At 42.6% G+C, this 16,189-nt stretch overlaps 1 protein-coding gene across 1 annotated transcript in view; it reads left to right on the forward strand.

Annotated features, from left to right (window-relative positions):
• Window positions 1–16,189, forward strand: part of PSD2 (pleckstrin and Sec7 domain containing 2) — a 74,095-nt gene that overhangs the window by 13,635 nt on the left and 44,271 nt on the right. The window contains exon 2 of the mRNA XM_069104354.1: window positions 6,526–7,056. Within this exon, the coding sequence (XP_068960455.1) occupies window positions 6,575–7,056 (482 nt within the window). The 5' untranslated portion in view covers window positions 6,526–6,574. The remainder of the gene's footprint in view (window positions 1–6,525; window positions 7,057–16,189) is intronic.

Genomic DNA, 16,189 nt, shown 5'->3' on the forward strand with positions numbered 1-16,189 from the left:
AGTCTTTGATTCAAGTTAGGGAACCTGGCTTCCCCTCCTCACATTTCGTTAAACTTGCTGTCCGAATTTTGGAATCAGGTGATCCATATATTAAAATTTCTATTTTAAAGAATAGGTTACCAGTTGTCAGTGATTTTCCTAAATTCGTACAGCAAGTTTATGGAAATGTGAGGAGGGGAAGCCAGGTTCCCTAACTTGAATCAAAGACTCTACTTGTCTGTAGTACAATTTGATGAATTGGATACTTGGGAATCTTAACTGCTTTGATATGGTCATGGTTCATATTCTAAGACCATACTGGGAAGGGAGCATCTGGGCTCACAGTGTGGTATAGTGGATAAAGCACTGAACTTGGAGTCAGGAAGATCTGGATTCAAATTCTGCCTTGGAGACTTACTAGCTTTGTGACCCTGGACAAGTGACTTAACCTCCCTGAGATTATTCCTTCATTTGTAAAGTGAGGGAGTTGTGCTCAGTGGCCCACAGTTTTTAGCTGTCCCCATGATCCCTATTTATGTTTGTAGGTCATAAATAAGGGGCACAGGCTATGGTTTAGAGAAGCATGTTTCTGTGTTGAATAGAACTATTCCTTTTAGGGGTCCCCAATTTTTAAAATAGGATCATGGGAGTTACCATAAAACAGGACTACTTCCTCTCCTACAGTCCACACTCCAATGCCATGTCTAGGTCACTACCTAACTCAATTCTTATACTGTGAAAGTTGAGGGAAAAGGGTAGAAAGCATAATATTTGCTTTCTAGCACTGGCTCACTTGCTCCCTCACCTTCTCTTTTCCTCCCTTAAAGGAAACAAGTGAATCTTGGAAAACCCATTTAAAACTGAGCCTCCTCCTGCATACAATATACCTCAAAAGAGTTCTTCCCGCCAAGGTGGGACTCAAGGTTGCAATGGGAGTAGGGTCTCATCTAGTTACAGTAATCAGCCTTCTCTTGTTACATTCCTTTCTATAGACATACTTCTGAACCTACCTCTGGTCATGACTGCCCAGATAATTTCTTCCACGCCCTTGTCTTTTGCTGATTCATCATCTAAGAAGTGGGACATACTGCACCCGCCCCTCTCCCCCCACCCCCATACACACCCTTTTTCTCTAGTGGAGGAGGAGAAGCCAAGTGAGACAGTGTCAAGGATGGGGAGAGATATTTTCCAGCTGAGTTCAGGCAGTGCCCCTGAAAAGTTTCCCCAGGTAGACTTGGAGACTATTTTTAAATGCAGTATTTCATCTGGGAGAAGTTCACAAATTTGTACCTCAAGGATACTCATACTTAAATCTGGTCCCAAAATAACTAACTCCTCCCACTGCCCTAGCCCAGCACAGCACTTAGCTAGGAGTTATTACTCCCAAAAGCAAAGCCCCTCTCAATTGGGCTAGAGTTGGGGCAGAGGGGAGGGGGAAGGAAATGGAGAGAAGTCAAATGGCCCACTTCTCAGACAAACATATAGGATCCACCAATGTAAGTCATTCTCAGTTGTCTAAAAACCAATGGGTATATATATATATATATATATATATATATATGTTTCCCTGTTTTCCCTGGAGTGTTCTGAATCTCTCTTCAGGTGGCCTCACATAGCTGCAGTCTGGGACACATTGTTTGTAAATCCAATTGTTGTGTATCAAATTCCATTGAAAATTGATAGACAAAATTTAAACTTACTGTCCGAATTGTGTTCACATTCTAGAGTGGTCAGACCCATATATGGGCAAACCATTGAGCTCATTCAGAAATCATATGACTTTGAGCAAGTCACTTCCTTTCTCTGTCCCTTAGTCACCACTTTAAAATGAGTGTCGGGGTAGATGATCTCTAAGATCTTTCCCCTCTATGACATTCTATGATTCTGGGATCAACAAGTCTCTCCAATGGGCCAGCAGATGTCAGGAGGATCCCTGTGCATTTGTGGGGGAAGAAGTAAATATATTTTTTAAGGAAGGAGGTTTGAATAGGGAACAAGAGTGGATGATGTTCTTCACTTCAATCATTATTCCCATTTGAAAGGCCCTTTGAGGGCTGACCTGTAGGGGGCTAAGATTGTGCAGAGGTGTCACACATTCTGCCTGTAACTCTCCCAAACAAGATTAAAATGTAAGAAATATTTGACAAAATACATAAAAATACAATAGAACATAGATAATGTTACCATGTAGTTTTCTAAGTCAGCCTTCAGGGATACTTATGTATGGTTTGGTGACTTCTATTTCTATTTGAGCTTAACATCACTGTTCTTGAGTTGAGAGTCTCATGTGGATGCTAGTGCGGGCACCACTCCCTAGAGTAAGATAGGGCGTGTCTCTGAAGAGTCTGTTCAGGACCTCGGACAGCTCTCTGCACAGCTGGGCTTCCCCACAGGGGCCCCGGCAGCAGCCAATTCTGTGATTAGTAGCATTGCAGTTTATACTGTAACCACTATTCTTTTTTGTGATCGTTCATTTCCTCCGATAAAATAAGAGCTCAGTTGACATAATTGCTATCTACAAAAACTCTTTCTCTAGAATACAGCCAGAGGTCTATTGAAAGTGGGGATGGAAGGAGGATTGAGGTTACCAAATAATTACTTCTTTGACTCTTGGGGAAAGTGAGTTGTAGAAATAGTAAGATGAAAGAGAATCAATCTTTACTTACTCTGGTATTTGGTAGCAATCTAAGAAATAATGTTCGTCCACAGTGCGGAGTTGAGTGGGAAAGGGATAAGGAAATTGGGCAACTTGGGTAGATCCTTCATATTTAAAGATCTTTGAGATACTTGACTCTTCACTCTCCTTCATCCTCTCCTGCATCTGATCAGTTGCTAAGTCTTGTCACTTCTGCATTCACAACATCTTTCACATTCCTTTCTCTCTACTCAATCACTACCCCGTTCTAGGTTCTTATCAGCTTTTATTTGGATTAGTGCTATAGACTCATACTTGTACTCTGAGCCTCTCCTTTCTCCAAACCAGCTGGATACAACTGCCAAAATAATCACCCTAACACACAGGTTTGATCATACCTTTGTTCTTGATTTCTTGCACAAGGACCCTCAGTTGCTCCCTATTGCTTCTACAATTAGACACAAAATTCTCATGTTAGCATTTAAAGCCCTTCAAAATTTGGTGCTGGCCAAATAATTTCCCAGACTTATTTCCTATGACTGACCTTCACACTCTGTTCCAGTCAAATTGCCCTATTTACTGTTTTCCTGAACTCAACAGTGTGTTTCTCACCTTGGTGCCTCTGCATAGGCTGTCATCCTCACGCCTGGAATGTGGTTTTTTTTTCCTCGCAACCTCTTAGAATCCTTAAGTTTCTTCAAGGTCAAAAGCAGATGCCGCTTTCTAGGGAGAACCTTTCCTGATCCCTCAAGTAGTTAGTAGCAGCTGGGTGGTGCAAGTGCTGGGCCTGGAGCCAAGAAGCCCTGAGTTCAAATCCAGTCTCAGACACTAACTGTGTCTTTAAACTTTTTTGCACCATTTCTTTCAGCTGTAAAATATGGATAATAACAGCACCTAACTCACAGGGTTTTGTGAGAGCAAATGTTTTTTGAAGAGCAAAGGAGATAGTATTTGTAAAGCACTTAGTGCAGTGTTGGATGTGTAGTAGGTTCTTAGTAAATGCTTTCTTTTCCCTAAAATTATGTTTTGTTCCTTGAATACAGAGATTTTGTTTTGTTTTATTTTCATAACCCTAGCATCCAGCACAATACTTTTGCATGTGTTAGGTGCTTAATAAATGGTCGTTGAGCTCATAAACCTTCATGTTATAGATAAAGAAACTGAAGCCCAGAAAAAGGGAAGTGACTTACCCAAGGTCACACAAAGAGTGATAGCAGAACTAAGATTTGAAACCAGCTCTTCTGACTCCAAATCTAGTGGTCTTTCCATTGTATTACAACTTCTTATACTCTAGCAACCCAAGTTGGAGCTTCTTTAGAGGGTTTCATCATTTAGTTCAGGAATTCTGAACCTTTTTTTGTGTCATAGACTCCTTTATTGGCACTCAAATAAAGCCTATGAATCACTTCTCTTTTTTTATCTTTTTGTAGGGGGAAGGCAAGGCAATGGGGATTAAGTGACTTACCCAAAGTCACACAGCTAGTAAGTGTGCCAAGTGTCTGAGGTCGGATTTGAACTCAGGTCCTCCTGACTCCAGGGCTGGTGCTCTATTCACTGCACCTCCCAGCTGCCCCCTATGGATCACTTCTCAAATATATATATAAAATAAGTAGAATTACAAAATAACGATCATAATGTATATATATATATATATATATATTTTTTTTTTAAACCAGCTTAAGAACCTTTGGTTTTGTTTGAATAATTGTGAATTCCAAGAACTTTGGACACATTTAAATTTACATTTAAATATAAGTGCAAGCCTTTCCTAACCCACTAGAAGTGATTTTGGTTCCTTTAGGTTGCCCTTAGCACCTCACACTTGGACTATGGCAATTGCCTGCTGGTTGGTCTGCCTTCCAGAAAACTGTCTCCATTCCAGTCCATTCATCACTCATCTGACAAAGTGATCTTAATAAAACACAGGTCTGACCAGGTCACACCTGACCTCCCCAACTCCATAAACTCAAGTGGCTGGCTCCCTATCACCTCCAGGATCAAATATAACATCCTGTTTCATCTTCAAAACTCTTCCTAATGTGCCCCTCTTCACATTCCTCAGCTATAAAATAATGATAATATTAGCACCTAGCTCTTTTCAGTTTTCTCACACTTTGTCCTCCTCCACATTCTCTTCCATCCAGTGACATTGGCCTCCTTGCTGTCCCTCAAATAAGATACTCTCTCTTCTGATGACATGCATTTTCAACTGGCTTTCCTCCATGCTTAGAATGGTTTTCCTCTTTCTCTCTGCCTCCTGGCTTCCTTCAAGTCCTGGTGAAAATTTTCTCTTCTACAGGAAGCTTTTCCTGATCCCCTTATTTCCAGTGCCTTTTCTCTATTGATTATTTTTAATTTCATCCTGACTATATCCTGTTTATAAATAGTTGTTTTCATGTTTTCTCTCCCATTATACTGAAAGCTCTTTGAGAACAGGGACAGTCTTCTGCCTTTCCTGATATCTTTTCCCCTTAAACTCAGTGCCTGTCACACCGTAGGTGTTTAATAAATGTTTATTATATGACTGATTCTCACATTCTGTGATCTCTTATGAGAAGGCCACTTATAGGCTACCTAAATCTCCCTGATGCTCCCTGGGATGTAAATTATGGAATGGATCTTAGTCCAATTTCTCATAGTTTTGTGAGTTCTGTGAATTTTGACTCTCAGAACTCATGTAGTTTTAGCATCTGTCACATACATTTAGTACTTAGAGTATACATCTTGGTATTACTCTTGGTTTCCCATGGGAATTTTGTCCCCCCCCCCAAGAGACTTTGAGCTCTTTGATGGCATAGATTTGTCTTAAACTTCTTTATATCTCTCCATTGCCCAACATATAGTAAGTACTTGATAAATACTTGTTGATTCTTGTTGATTGAATGAAAACAGCTGGTGATTTGGGACTAAAAAAAATGAAGTATTTAGCCAAAGAGGATCTGAGTCACAACCAGTCCAACCTCCTTCAGACTATCTTACTTGTGTCTCTGGCTACTTATAGTGGTCAGGGAGGTCCAGAACAAGGCCAAATTGAATAAATATTGGGCTAGAGTTCTACTGTTTCTCTGACTCAGCTTCATCTGGTCACTTTCCAGTATTCCATTTAAACTGATAAATCATTACTGAGCACCAACTGTCTTTCCACCATAGTAAAGAAGATGATAAATTTCCTTTTTTCATATTTCACAGAAATAAGACTTACATGTAAAGCAATTAGAGCATAAGATAATAGATTTAGAAATGGAAGCAATTTTAGAAACCATTTTGCCCAACTCTCTCATTTTACAGATGAAGAAAATGGCATAGAGAAGTTAGATGATTTGGCTAGGGTCACACAGACTCTAGGAGGTGTTTGAAATGGGATTTGAACTCAGTTCTTCTTGACTCCAAGAGTAGTTTTCTACTGAGAGCAATGATGGAAAATAATGCAGTCCCTGAAGGGATGGCACAGCTATGGAGAGGTCAATGAGGAGTGAAGTCACCAGAAAGCAATCATGGGAAAGGTGGGCCTTTAAGGATGTCTAGGATTTTAGTAGACAGTGGTGGGAAGAAGAAAGAGAATAATACAGGCAAAAGCCTTGAAGTAAGAATGAGAATTCTATGTGTTTGTGTAAAAGGGAAGGTGTTCTCTTTTCTGTCATCTTCCCATATTCAGGCTGATCCACCCCAAATCATGTTACTCTTGAGGCATGGTCTGGATTGTAAAGATATCCTGGATTTTAGATTGTGTGCTTCCTCAGGGCAGGGCCCACATCTATATCATTCTGTTTGCACAATATTGAACAGAATAAAGACTCTAATAATTGTGATGTATGAACTACTAATGTAGAGTCAGAATCTTAGTGAGAGAGGGGAACTCGGGACTTTTCAAACTTCTCTTACATGGATCCTGTCTTTCTTTTTCCATCCAGGTAACATTGGGCCCCAGGTTCTGCTGGGGCAGAGTTGCTGGCCACCACCATGGATGATGAAAATATCCCTCCATCGCCATCAGTGGAAGGCAGTGCCTCCCACAGCCCAATCCTGGGACCCCAGCCCAGCAGAGAGCAGCCATTGAGAGGAGAATCTACAAAAGATCCACTTGTTCCCTCAGATGGAGCCAAAGGGGACAGGAGCTCAGGCAGGGAGGATGTGGACAGCAGTGGGGACACTTGCCTGACTGAGCCTCTGGAGCCCAGGAAAAGGACAGATACCCTAGCCTGTGGGGACAGCGCTGAGGGCAGGGATGGTGACCTCTGTGATTTGTCACTCATGAATGATGTGTCCTTGGGGTTTGGGCCAGGTCAGGTGATGGATTTGGATGGTGCTGAAGCTCCCAACATGAGTGGACACAGTGACTGCTGGAGGGAAAGAGAACTTGAGAAAGTCCCTTACAAGAAATCTGGCCTGAGATATCAGCAACCACCGGACAGTGCTCCAGGGAGCCCTTGTCCTGAAGTCAGGTAAGAGGGTCTCTTTTCTCCTACTGTTACAAATGTGACCTAGATATCAAGAGGCTCTGGGGATTCTAGTTTCATCTCGTCACTACTTGTGCATGTAATTTAGGGCTAGTCCCATAACTTCTTTGGGCCTTCCTCATCCATGAAGCTAGGTAATAATAATCTGTCCTCTTAAGGAAGGACGAAATGAAAACAGAGATGAGCAATTGTTTTAAATTTTAAAGTTCAGCCAACATTTATTAAGTATCTACTCTATAGAGTGTACCATCCTAGGAGAAGGAGATGAAAAGATCAGAAAGCTGTCATCTCTACCTTCCAGGGAGTCACATATAGAAGGGGATGGATGACACATATTAAACTCAATTCAATGAACATTTATTAGGTGCTTTCTACACGCAAGACACAAAACCAAAAGCAAATACAGTCCCTATTCTTAGGGAACCTACAATGATGGCACAATGTATACAAATGATAAATGCAAAATAAATGCTTATGAGGGCAAAGACAATGTTATACAAATATTAAGGGATGATGATGATGACAATGTTGCTGCTATACTCCCCAGTGGATTTTGCTTCGGCCTTTATGTTGTTGCCAGGACTGATTTTGTTCAGCTGGAAACTGACTCCACCTGGGAGGGAAGGGGACATGTTCCTAAGGGACTACATGCTTTATATTTTTCTTATGGGAGTTGGAACAACATTGGCCTAAATCACTGGGAAACAAATATAGGAGCCAAAAACAGACTGAAATTCTATCACACTCTTAGAGTTTGGTAGAGTAGCAATTCAATCCATTTAATTGATTTACTAATTCAACTTCCATTTCCTGAGCATATTCTTTATTCAGGAGCCTGGACTGGGCACTCTAGGAGAAACAAAGATGAGTAGACTATGTTTTCTTTCTTTTTTTTGCTTTTTTTGGAGGGGGAGGGCAGGGCAATTGGGATTAAGTGACTTGCCCAAGGTCACACAACTAGAAAGTGTTAAATGTCTGAGGCCGAATTTGAACTCAGGTCCTCCTGACTCCAGGGTCAGTACTCTACTCACTGCACCACGTAGCCACCCTTTATGAGTAGACTATGGTACTTGCCCCTGAGAAGCTTATGGTCTAGCATGGAGGAATAACACATTTGTACCAGTAACTGATACAAATCATGATGCAAAAAAGTACTACAAGAGAATGCACAAAGTATATACATGCATACGAAGTAAATGTGGAGGTTCAGAAAAGAGAAGAAGGATTTCAGTCTTCTTCTAGTGTCTGTCTTTGGCCTCCTTTGGTATCCCCAGTGCTTAGCATATATTAGTCTGGCACATATTAGGCACTTAATAAATGTTTGTTGATTGATTAATTGGTGGATAGTATCACAGTAGGAGTAGCTTTCAGTCAGACTTCCCTGGATTAAATGAATTCAGGGAATAGTGTGGTACAATGGAGATAGTGCTGGACCTATAGTAAGGAGACCTCTATTGCTTACTAGCTATGTGACTTTGGGTTAAGTCACTTGATCTCTCAGGGTCTCAAGCTCTTCATCTGTAAAATGGGTCTGTAAAATGAGGGGGTTGGACTAGATAACCTCATGTTTAACCTGGAGAAGAAAAAACTCAGAGGGAACTCGATAGTTCCTTTAAGTATTTGGGTGACCATCATGTGGAGGAGGAGCCAGATTTCCTCTCTTTGGCTCTGGAGAACAAAGCCAGGAGCTATGGACTGAAGTTACAGAGGCAGATTTAGGCTTGATATTGGGGAAACCATCCTAACAACGAGAACTGTCCAAAAGGAGAGTGGGCTGCCCAGAGAGGTGCTGCATTATTGCTCCACAGAGGTCTTCAAGCAGAGCCTTCAAGACTAGTTGTCGGGAATGGAATAGTAGACATTCCATCTGGCCAAAGGTTGGACTAGATGGCTGCTGAGGCCCCTTCCAACTCTCAAATTCTGTGCTTCTGTGATCCTGATGTTCTTCCATCTCCAAATCTGTGATCCTATGACACACAGTGACCTTCCTCCTTCTTAATTCTGCTCCATGGCACTACAGTGAGCTTAAGGGTCTGGTCTGCAGGTGTGTGATACCATTTTAATGCCATGAGGTAGTGTGGTGCAGTAGAATAACAGAGGTGAATGAATGAATCTAACAAATGAGTGAAAAGTATTCGTTAAGCACCAAATGCTGTGCCAAGTTCTGAGGATACATTTAGAAAAAAGTGAGACAGTTTCTGCCCTCAAAGAGCTTACATTCTAATAAGAGGAGACCACACATACAGGGGAGTAGTGACAAGGGAAGTGTGTTTTGCTTTGGGAAGTTACAGGGAAGGTGAGAGGAGCCAGAGGAGAGTTGATTGACAAACTTTCCAGAATCAAGGATGCTATTGATCGATTAGAATTCATAGCATTAGAAGGGGCAAACTGGGCTTTGGGGGGAAGCGGAGAAAAGAGAGGTATGTAGCAGGATGTGTGGCAGGAAGATGGCTAAGATCAATGGCTTGATGGGATGTGAAACGTGATCTGCGGCTGAATGGATAGAGGGTGCAGGTAGGGTTTGTCACCTTCATTCCCTGATCAGGACAGCTTAGCTCTGGGGCAGGTGTTCCAAAGATGAGTGAATGAAGCTCCTCAGGGCATGGTCTCCAAAGGTCTGGGGTCCACAGGGTGCAATGGCAGAGTGATGATGGCCAGGGTGGATGGACCCTTGTGTGGGCTATGGATTAGGAGTCAGAGGACTTAGTTTCCAATTCTGGCTCCTCTGCTTACCTTCCGTGTAACCTTGGACAAGTTACTTAACTTTGCTGGAGCTCATTTGCTTCACTTATAAAATTACAGGGTTGAACTAGATAGCTCTTAAGGTCCCAACTAGCTTCCAGTTCATCATTGTAAGATTCCTTCCTCAGATCTCTATTCTTCCTCAGGCTGGTATTGATATCTGGATTCCACTCCTTCCTCCCATCTAGGAATTATGTAGCCTAATTTTCTCGAGAATGGTATATTTGAATCCTCACATATAGGTATGGCAGGGTCTAGATTTCAATCAAAACAAATAAACATTTTTTAAGCATCTACTATGTACCAGGAACTGTGCTAAAAAAAAAAAAAGGCAAAAGACGGTTCCTACCCTCAACAAGTTTACAATCTAGTGGGGAAGACAACATGCAAAAAATATATATACAAAGCAAACTATATAGAGGATAAATAGGAAATAATTAACAGAGGGAAAGCACTAGAATTAAGAAGAGTTAGGGAAGGCTTTCTGTAGAAGGTGAGATTTTAGTTGGTATTTAAGAAAGCCAGGGAGGTCAGCAGTGGGAGCAGAGGAGGGAGAGCATTCCAGACACAGGGGATGTCGGAGAAAGAGCTAAGAGATGGAGTGTTTTGTTTGAGGAATAGCCCAGGAGGCTAGTGTCACTGGATCAAAGAGTAGATGTAGGGGAGTAAAGTGTAAGAAAACTGGGAGGTCAGGAGGGTAGGAGAGGCTATGAAAGGTTTTGAACACTAAACAGAGCATTTTGCATTTGATTCGTAGGCAATGGGACCCACTGTGGTTTATTGAGTAGGAAGGGTGACATGGTAAAAGATGTGCTTTAGGAAAATCACTTTAGTAGCTGAGTGGAAAATGGATTGAAATGCACCAGGCTATTGGAACAGTTCAAACATGAGGTGATAAAAGACTTGTACTAAGTGGAGGCTGTTAGAGGAGAGAAGGGGGCGTATTGGAGAGATGTTGCAAAGGGGAAATTGATGGGTCTTGGCAACAGCTTGGATGGGTGGGGGTGAAAGATAGTGAGGAATCCAGGACAACGCCTAGGTTGAGAGCTTAAGAGACTGGGGATGGTGTTAGTGACAGGAAGGCAGGAGGGGGCTAGGGTTTAATGGAAAAGATAAAGATTTTGATTCCAGAGGAAGAAAATAGGAAGCAGATAGGACAGGGAAGGGTATCAGGATGGTGAATGTTGTCACCACTGGAAATGCCAGCCAATGCTATAGTAATTTTTTCAATTTGGTGGAAAAATCTGATTTCCTTCAGCTGAATCTCTAGGGTGAAGTACAGACAGGTTTGCTTTTCATTTGTAGCAAGAACTGGAAGTATCCTGGAATTTCCTGGGTGACTGAGGCCGGTGAAGTACAAGCTCTGGAAAGAGCCAGGCCTCCTATGAGAGGTCCTTGTAATGGAGAGATAGAATAAAAATCTAGACATCTGGGGCTGACCTGAGAAGAGGACTTGTGGAAGCTGGCTAGACAGAATTCCATGAGTATGTTTCTAGTACTTTTAACTACATTGTTACCTTCCTTTACCTCATTGCCAGCCCCTGAAGGGGGAGAGGAAGGCAGAGACCTGACCCTCCCCCTGTCAAGTTCATACCTGACAGTTTCACCCCTTCTCACTAAATGCTGGTTACACAAAAGACTCTCACAAATGATGAATATTAAGTAAATCTATATATTCAAACAAGACAGCAAACAGAAATTGGAGAAGTTCTGCAGATTAAAATACACCAGAAAATACATGAGAATGAATAGATGAATTCTTTTGATGGGGATCAGCTTGAATCATGAGAGCAAGATCCTGATGTTATCCAAGAGAAGAGTCTTTCTTTAAAGTCTCTAGGCAGGCAATCTGGAAATTAGGGACATGCTGAAGAGCTGATTTCCCTTAAGTGTCTTCAGCTTCCAAAGTCCATCCTCTCTTCCTTCCTGGAATAAAGAAAGTCTGGAACCATGTTATCTCTCTTGAAGAATGTGTCTCCAGAGCTGTTGAGCCAATGTCACTCTCTGTGCAAGTCTGCAGTGTTGTGTCTGCATTCTCCCTACCAATTAGGAGTCAAGTCACATAAGCAGCAGCACACAAAATGCCCCAAGCTTGGCTGGAAACCTGAGTTACAGGTATTTCATTTGAGCTTCACAATAATCTTTGAGGTAGAGAGAACAGGGCTCTAATCCACTTTTTCAGATGGAAAAGCTGGAGCTCTCAGTGAATAGCTGGGTCTGGTTTAGAAGTCAGAACTCCTGACTTTTAGTCTAGTTCTCTTTCTAGCACACGTTTGACCACTGTGTGTAAGAGTCAATTGCCCTCCCTGGCTTTTCCTTCCTTCACTCTCTATTTACTCCCAATCTAGCCCCCTAACTCACCTTTTTGGGCGAATTATCCAGGCAAAGTTCCTAAGAATTTTTAGTAAATTTCCTTTCTGAGACAGATAGATGGGTGGTTGGCAGTGACCCTACTTACTTTTCTCTTTTGGATTAGGGCTGCTCCATGTAGGAAAGCTGGAATATTCAGTTGGAAAGCTAAAGGTGGGATTTTCAGAGGTCAACTAGTCCATCCCTCTGTCTCTAGTCAGATAGGAATCTCTCATGTCCTTCAAGTTCTCCCAGAAAGAATGTTCTTCAAGTTCCCTTGGTCAGTCTACACTGAGTTTTCACTATCAGGAAGGTCTAGTTGGGTAATTTTCATGATGTAGTTCTAACCCCTTTCCTCTTTCCCTCCAATTGGAAGTAGAGAGATAACTGGCAGTCCCCAGCCCTTATACAGCCTCACCTCAGAGGCTCTCATTGGCAGAGCCCACTGACCATTATCAATGGGCATAATTTTTTGTGCCTTTTCCTAACTTATTTTTACTTATATATATTTGCTTATATTATTCCTAACTTATTTTTACTGAGTGAGGTCTCAGGGTCTGTGATGAATGGGGCTCCTTGGGCAGTAGGAGTGACCACCTCCTGTTCCTGCCTGACCAATATTGTCCTTGTATAGACATCTCCCTTCCACATAAACACTTTAAGAGCAGGGCTAGGGTAAGGCATGGAGGGAGGTTCAAGCAAACCAGACAATATGAGGTTTTTCCCATAGCAGAGAGGTTGTGGAGAGGGTATCATTAGGGGATGCATACTGATCAATGATGCATCTACATAGCATGTGTGTCTAGGCATGCTCATATACATATATGTATGTTTTCAGATACATATGTGTTATAAACATGTGTGAATGGACACACCTGTGTACTAGATATGTATGGGTACACAGAGACGGGGTGTTCTAGGAGACACAGTATTGGACTCAGAATCAGGAAGACCTGGGTTTGAATTCTACCTTTGACACTTACTAGCTGTGTGACCATAGGCAAGTCACTTAACCTCTCTGAGCCTCAACATTCCTCATGTGTCAAATGGAGAAGATAGTACTTATTGTGGTTGTAAGGCTCAAATGAGAAGTCATGCTTGTAAAGTGCTTTGCAAATCTTAAAATTGCCATGTAAATGACAAATATTATTATCACATGTTTATGAGTTCTAGGTAAAGAATGATGAAGAGATTGAAGATTTGTGAGTAGAATCCAAGACATGAGCATCACCATTGGAATACACTGGCCCTTCCACTGACCCTCTGGGTCTGAAAATAGCTGTAGTTATTTGGAGACTAATTCTAATTCTCTACCTTTAAATGACAGACTGGGTAATTAATTCCCTAGTCTTTACCCCTTTCAGGCAGTGATGGGGTTGGCAGGGAAATTTCAGGGCAGGGGACTTATGAGACTGGCATTGGGGAGAGTGAGGGAAAAGGGATTGAAATCACTACTTCAGAGAAAAAGAAGGAAGGAGAGGAACAGGGAGGGGGTTGTCATCAGCTCTCCACTTCTGACCCTGGGAATCCTCCTTACGGCTCTGTTGACTCCAAAAGCCCTTGGGTGGAAAAAGGTCAGGAGATGGCATCTGTCTTTTGAGGAACAGATGATGAAGGGCAACAGAGAATAGCCCAGTGGTAACTAACCATGTAGGGACAGACCAATCACAGAGGACAAGGCCTGGTTATCCCTATTATCAAACAAGGACAGTACAAGGAGCTCCAGCAAGGGACAATTTAGGTCAAGAGGGAGGGGAGGTTGGAAGCGGGTGAGTGTTGGGTGCTGTGTGGGCTGTGTGGAAGCTTCTGCCTTGTAGAGACTGTTTGCACCAAGGAGGAAGGTTCACACCAAGCAAACCAGGGCCCACACAGCCAGGTGGAAGGCAATGGTCAAAAGGGCATATTTGCATATAATTTACATTCCACTTGTACACAGCAGTGTAACACTGAGCTTTCCTTCCAGAGCAAGTTTTAAGAGAAAATTACATTCCTGCTTCCCAGATGGTGGTCATGTCTGGATGTTTCTGTTCTCTGTCCTTTTTCTCCTTATCGTCCTAGATCTGGGGTCCCCTTGGGAGCAGGGATAGGGGCCTGTGGGTAGTGCTGGAGGAATTGGGAAGTCAGTGAAGTTGGCATTGCTGCTTCTTGCCTTGCTGGTCTGTGCATTGCCTACCCCTCTGTCCTTCCTTCAAGGACTGGATTAGCTCTCCTTTCTAAACCTGAGTTCAGGAAGAGGTTAGTATCACCTACTTTCTCCTTTCCTAGTGACTTGTACAACTAAAACCTGACCTCTCAAGGCCTTAGTCCAGGGGTGAGGAAACTGTGGCCTCAAGGCCACATGTGACCCTCTCGGCCCTCATAATCAAGGGTCTCACTTGAGGACCTAGAGGGCCACATATGGCCTCGAGGCTGCAGGTTCCCCACCACTGCTTTAGTCCCTGGCAAAGGAACTTTAGGTAGTAGGTAACAGAATATTTTTGGCTGCAATATTTTCTGGTGGCCCCAAAGGCAAACTGGGAGCTGGCCACCATTCTCTTGAGTAAGGCAGGCTTTGATCAAGGAAGCTCTTCATAAATACTTATCGATTGATTAGGGGACACATTTAACTTTAAGGCCCTCTCTTTCTTCCTGGACCATCATAACTAAATCAGTTTTCAAATTGTGTAGATTCAGTTTCTGAAATCTTTCTCTGGGGCTGCCATATCCCGTCCCACAGCTCTACTTTACCTTTTCCATTCACACTCCCAGCCTCTAATTAAAAGCCTCATTACTTTTCTATAAGAAAAAAAAGAGTTGGGTGATGTCATTTGTTTTTACCTTGTTCATGAGTAGCAAAGAAAAGCCAACAGACTTTGCTAAACTCTCACGTTTTCTAGAAGGGCTTTCTGAGGCCCTAGCAGCTTCAGGGATGAGGAACCTGAAGCCCTAAGGCCACATGTTCCCCACCCCTGTGTGTCTCCTCCAATAAAATGTGAGCTCTGGGGACTGGGACTATTGGTTTGCTTCCTTTTGCCTTTTTTTGTAGCAGATAATCATCTTTTAATTCGTGCTTGTTTGATGGATTGATTGTATCTAAGTCACTCTTGTCATCCAGTGGCCTAGTCCCACCTGACAGCAGAGTTCATAAGATCATAGGTTTCGAGTTGGCTGGACCCTCCAAGGTCATCTAGTTGGGCCCTTTCTTTTTATAGGTAAGGAAGCTAAGGCCCAGAGAGGGAAAGTGGAAAGTGACTTACCCAGTTACCCACTGCTTGGAAATGACAAAGTCAAGAGTTCTTTGATTCTGGGGTGGGGGGTGGGCCTGGAGAGAGGAACAAGGTGCTCCATGCAGATGATGGCTTCATATTGCCACAAAAAGGTGCTCTTCCATTCTCTGATGCTTAGAGCCGCTGGGGGAAGAGTCAATTAGTTGAGAGACTGGCCAAAAAAGCAGGTATAGGGAGGGGCTGGAAGTGAGAGGCTCCCAGATGAGCCCAAACTTCTCATCCTACCATTACCTTCCCTAGGGGAATGACCGACGGGGATGGTAGAACGTAAGTTCTCTAAGGCCTTTTTTGTTCCTTTTCATTCTTACTTTTTGTATCCCTAGTGCCTAGCACAGTCCCCTGGCACATAGTAAATACTTAATGAATGTTAGTTGAAATGAATTTAATTGAAGACAAGGGTAAGCTTTGCAGACATTGGACCAGGAGTGGCTTTGTCTTGTATTTTAGTTGCTGTAATATTTAACACAAGAGCCAGTGGGTTATGGAGTTATTGTCCAAGACTGTGATTGGTTTCTCTTTGTTTTTCCTCTCTTTCTCTTCATCCTTTAAGAGTCCTCCCACTTATACTCCTGACATCCCCACTCCTTAACCCTGCTTGGGTCTTGATCTGAATGTTTAAGAAGAAGTGGGACTGAATTCAGATGTTGGGCCGAGCTTTAAAAATAAGGCTACACAAGATGGCAGAGTAGTAGGAAGATAGACAGTGAGCTTCCCCGTTCCTCCCCCACCCCCCAACTCCTCTAACCAGATCTGGAAAATGC

This window comes from Petaurus breviceps, unplaced genomic scaffold, assembly GCF_028583685.1.
Source record: "Petaurus breviceps papuanus isolate PSGF00001 unplaced genomic scaffold, PetGlider_PUasm1.0 685, whole genome shotgun sequence".
NCBI lineage: Eukaryota > Metazoa > Chordata > Mammalia > Diprotodontia > Petauridae > Petaurus > Petaurus breviceps.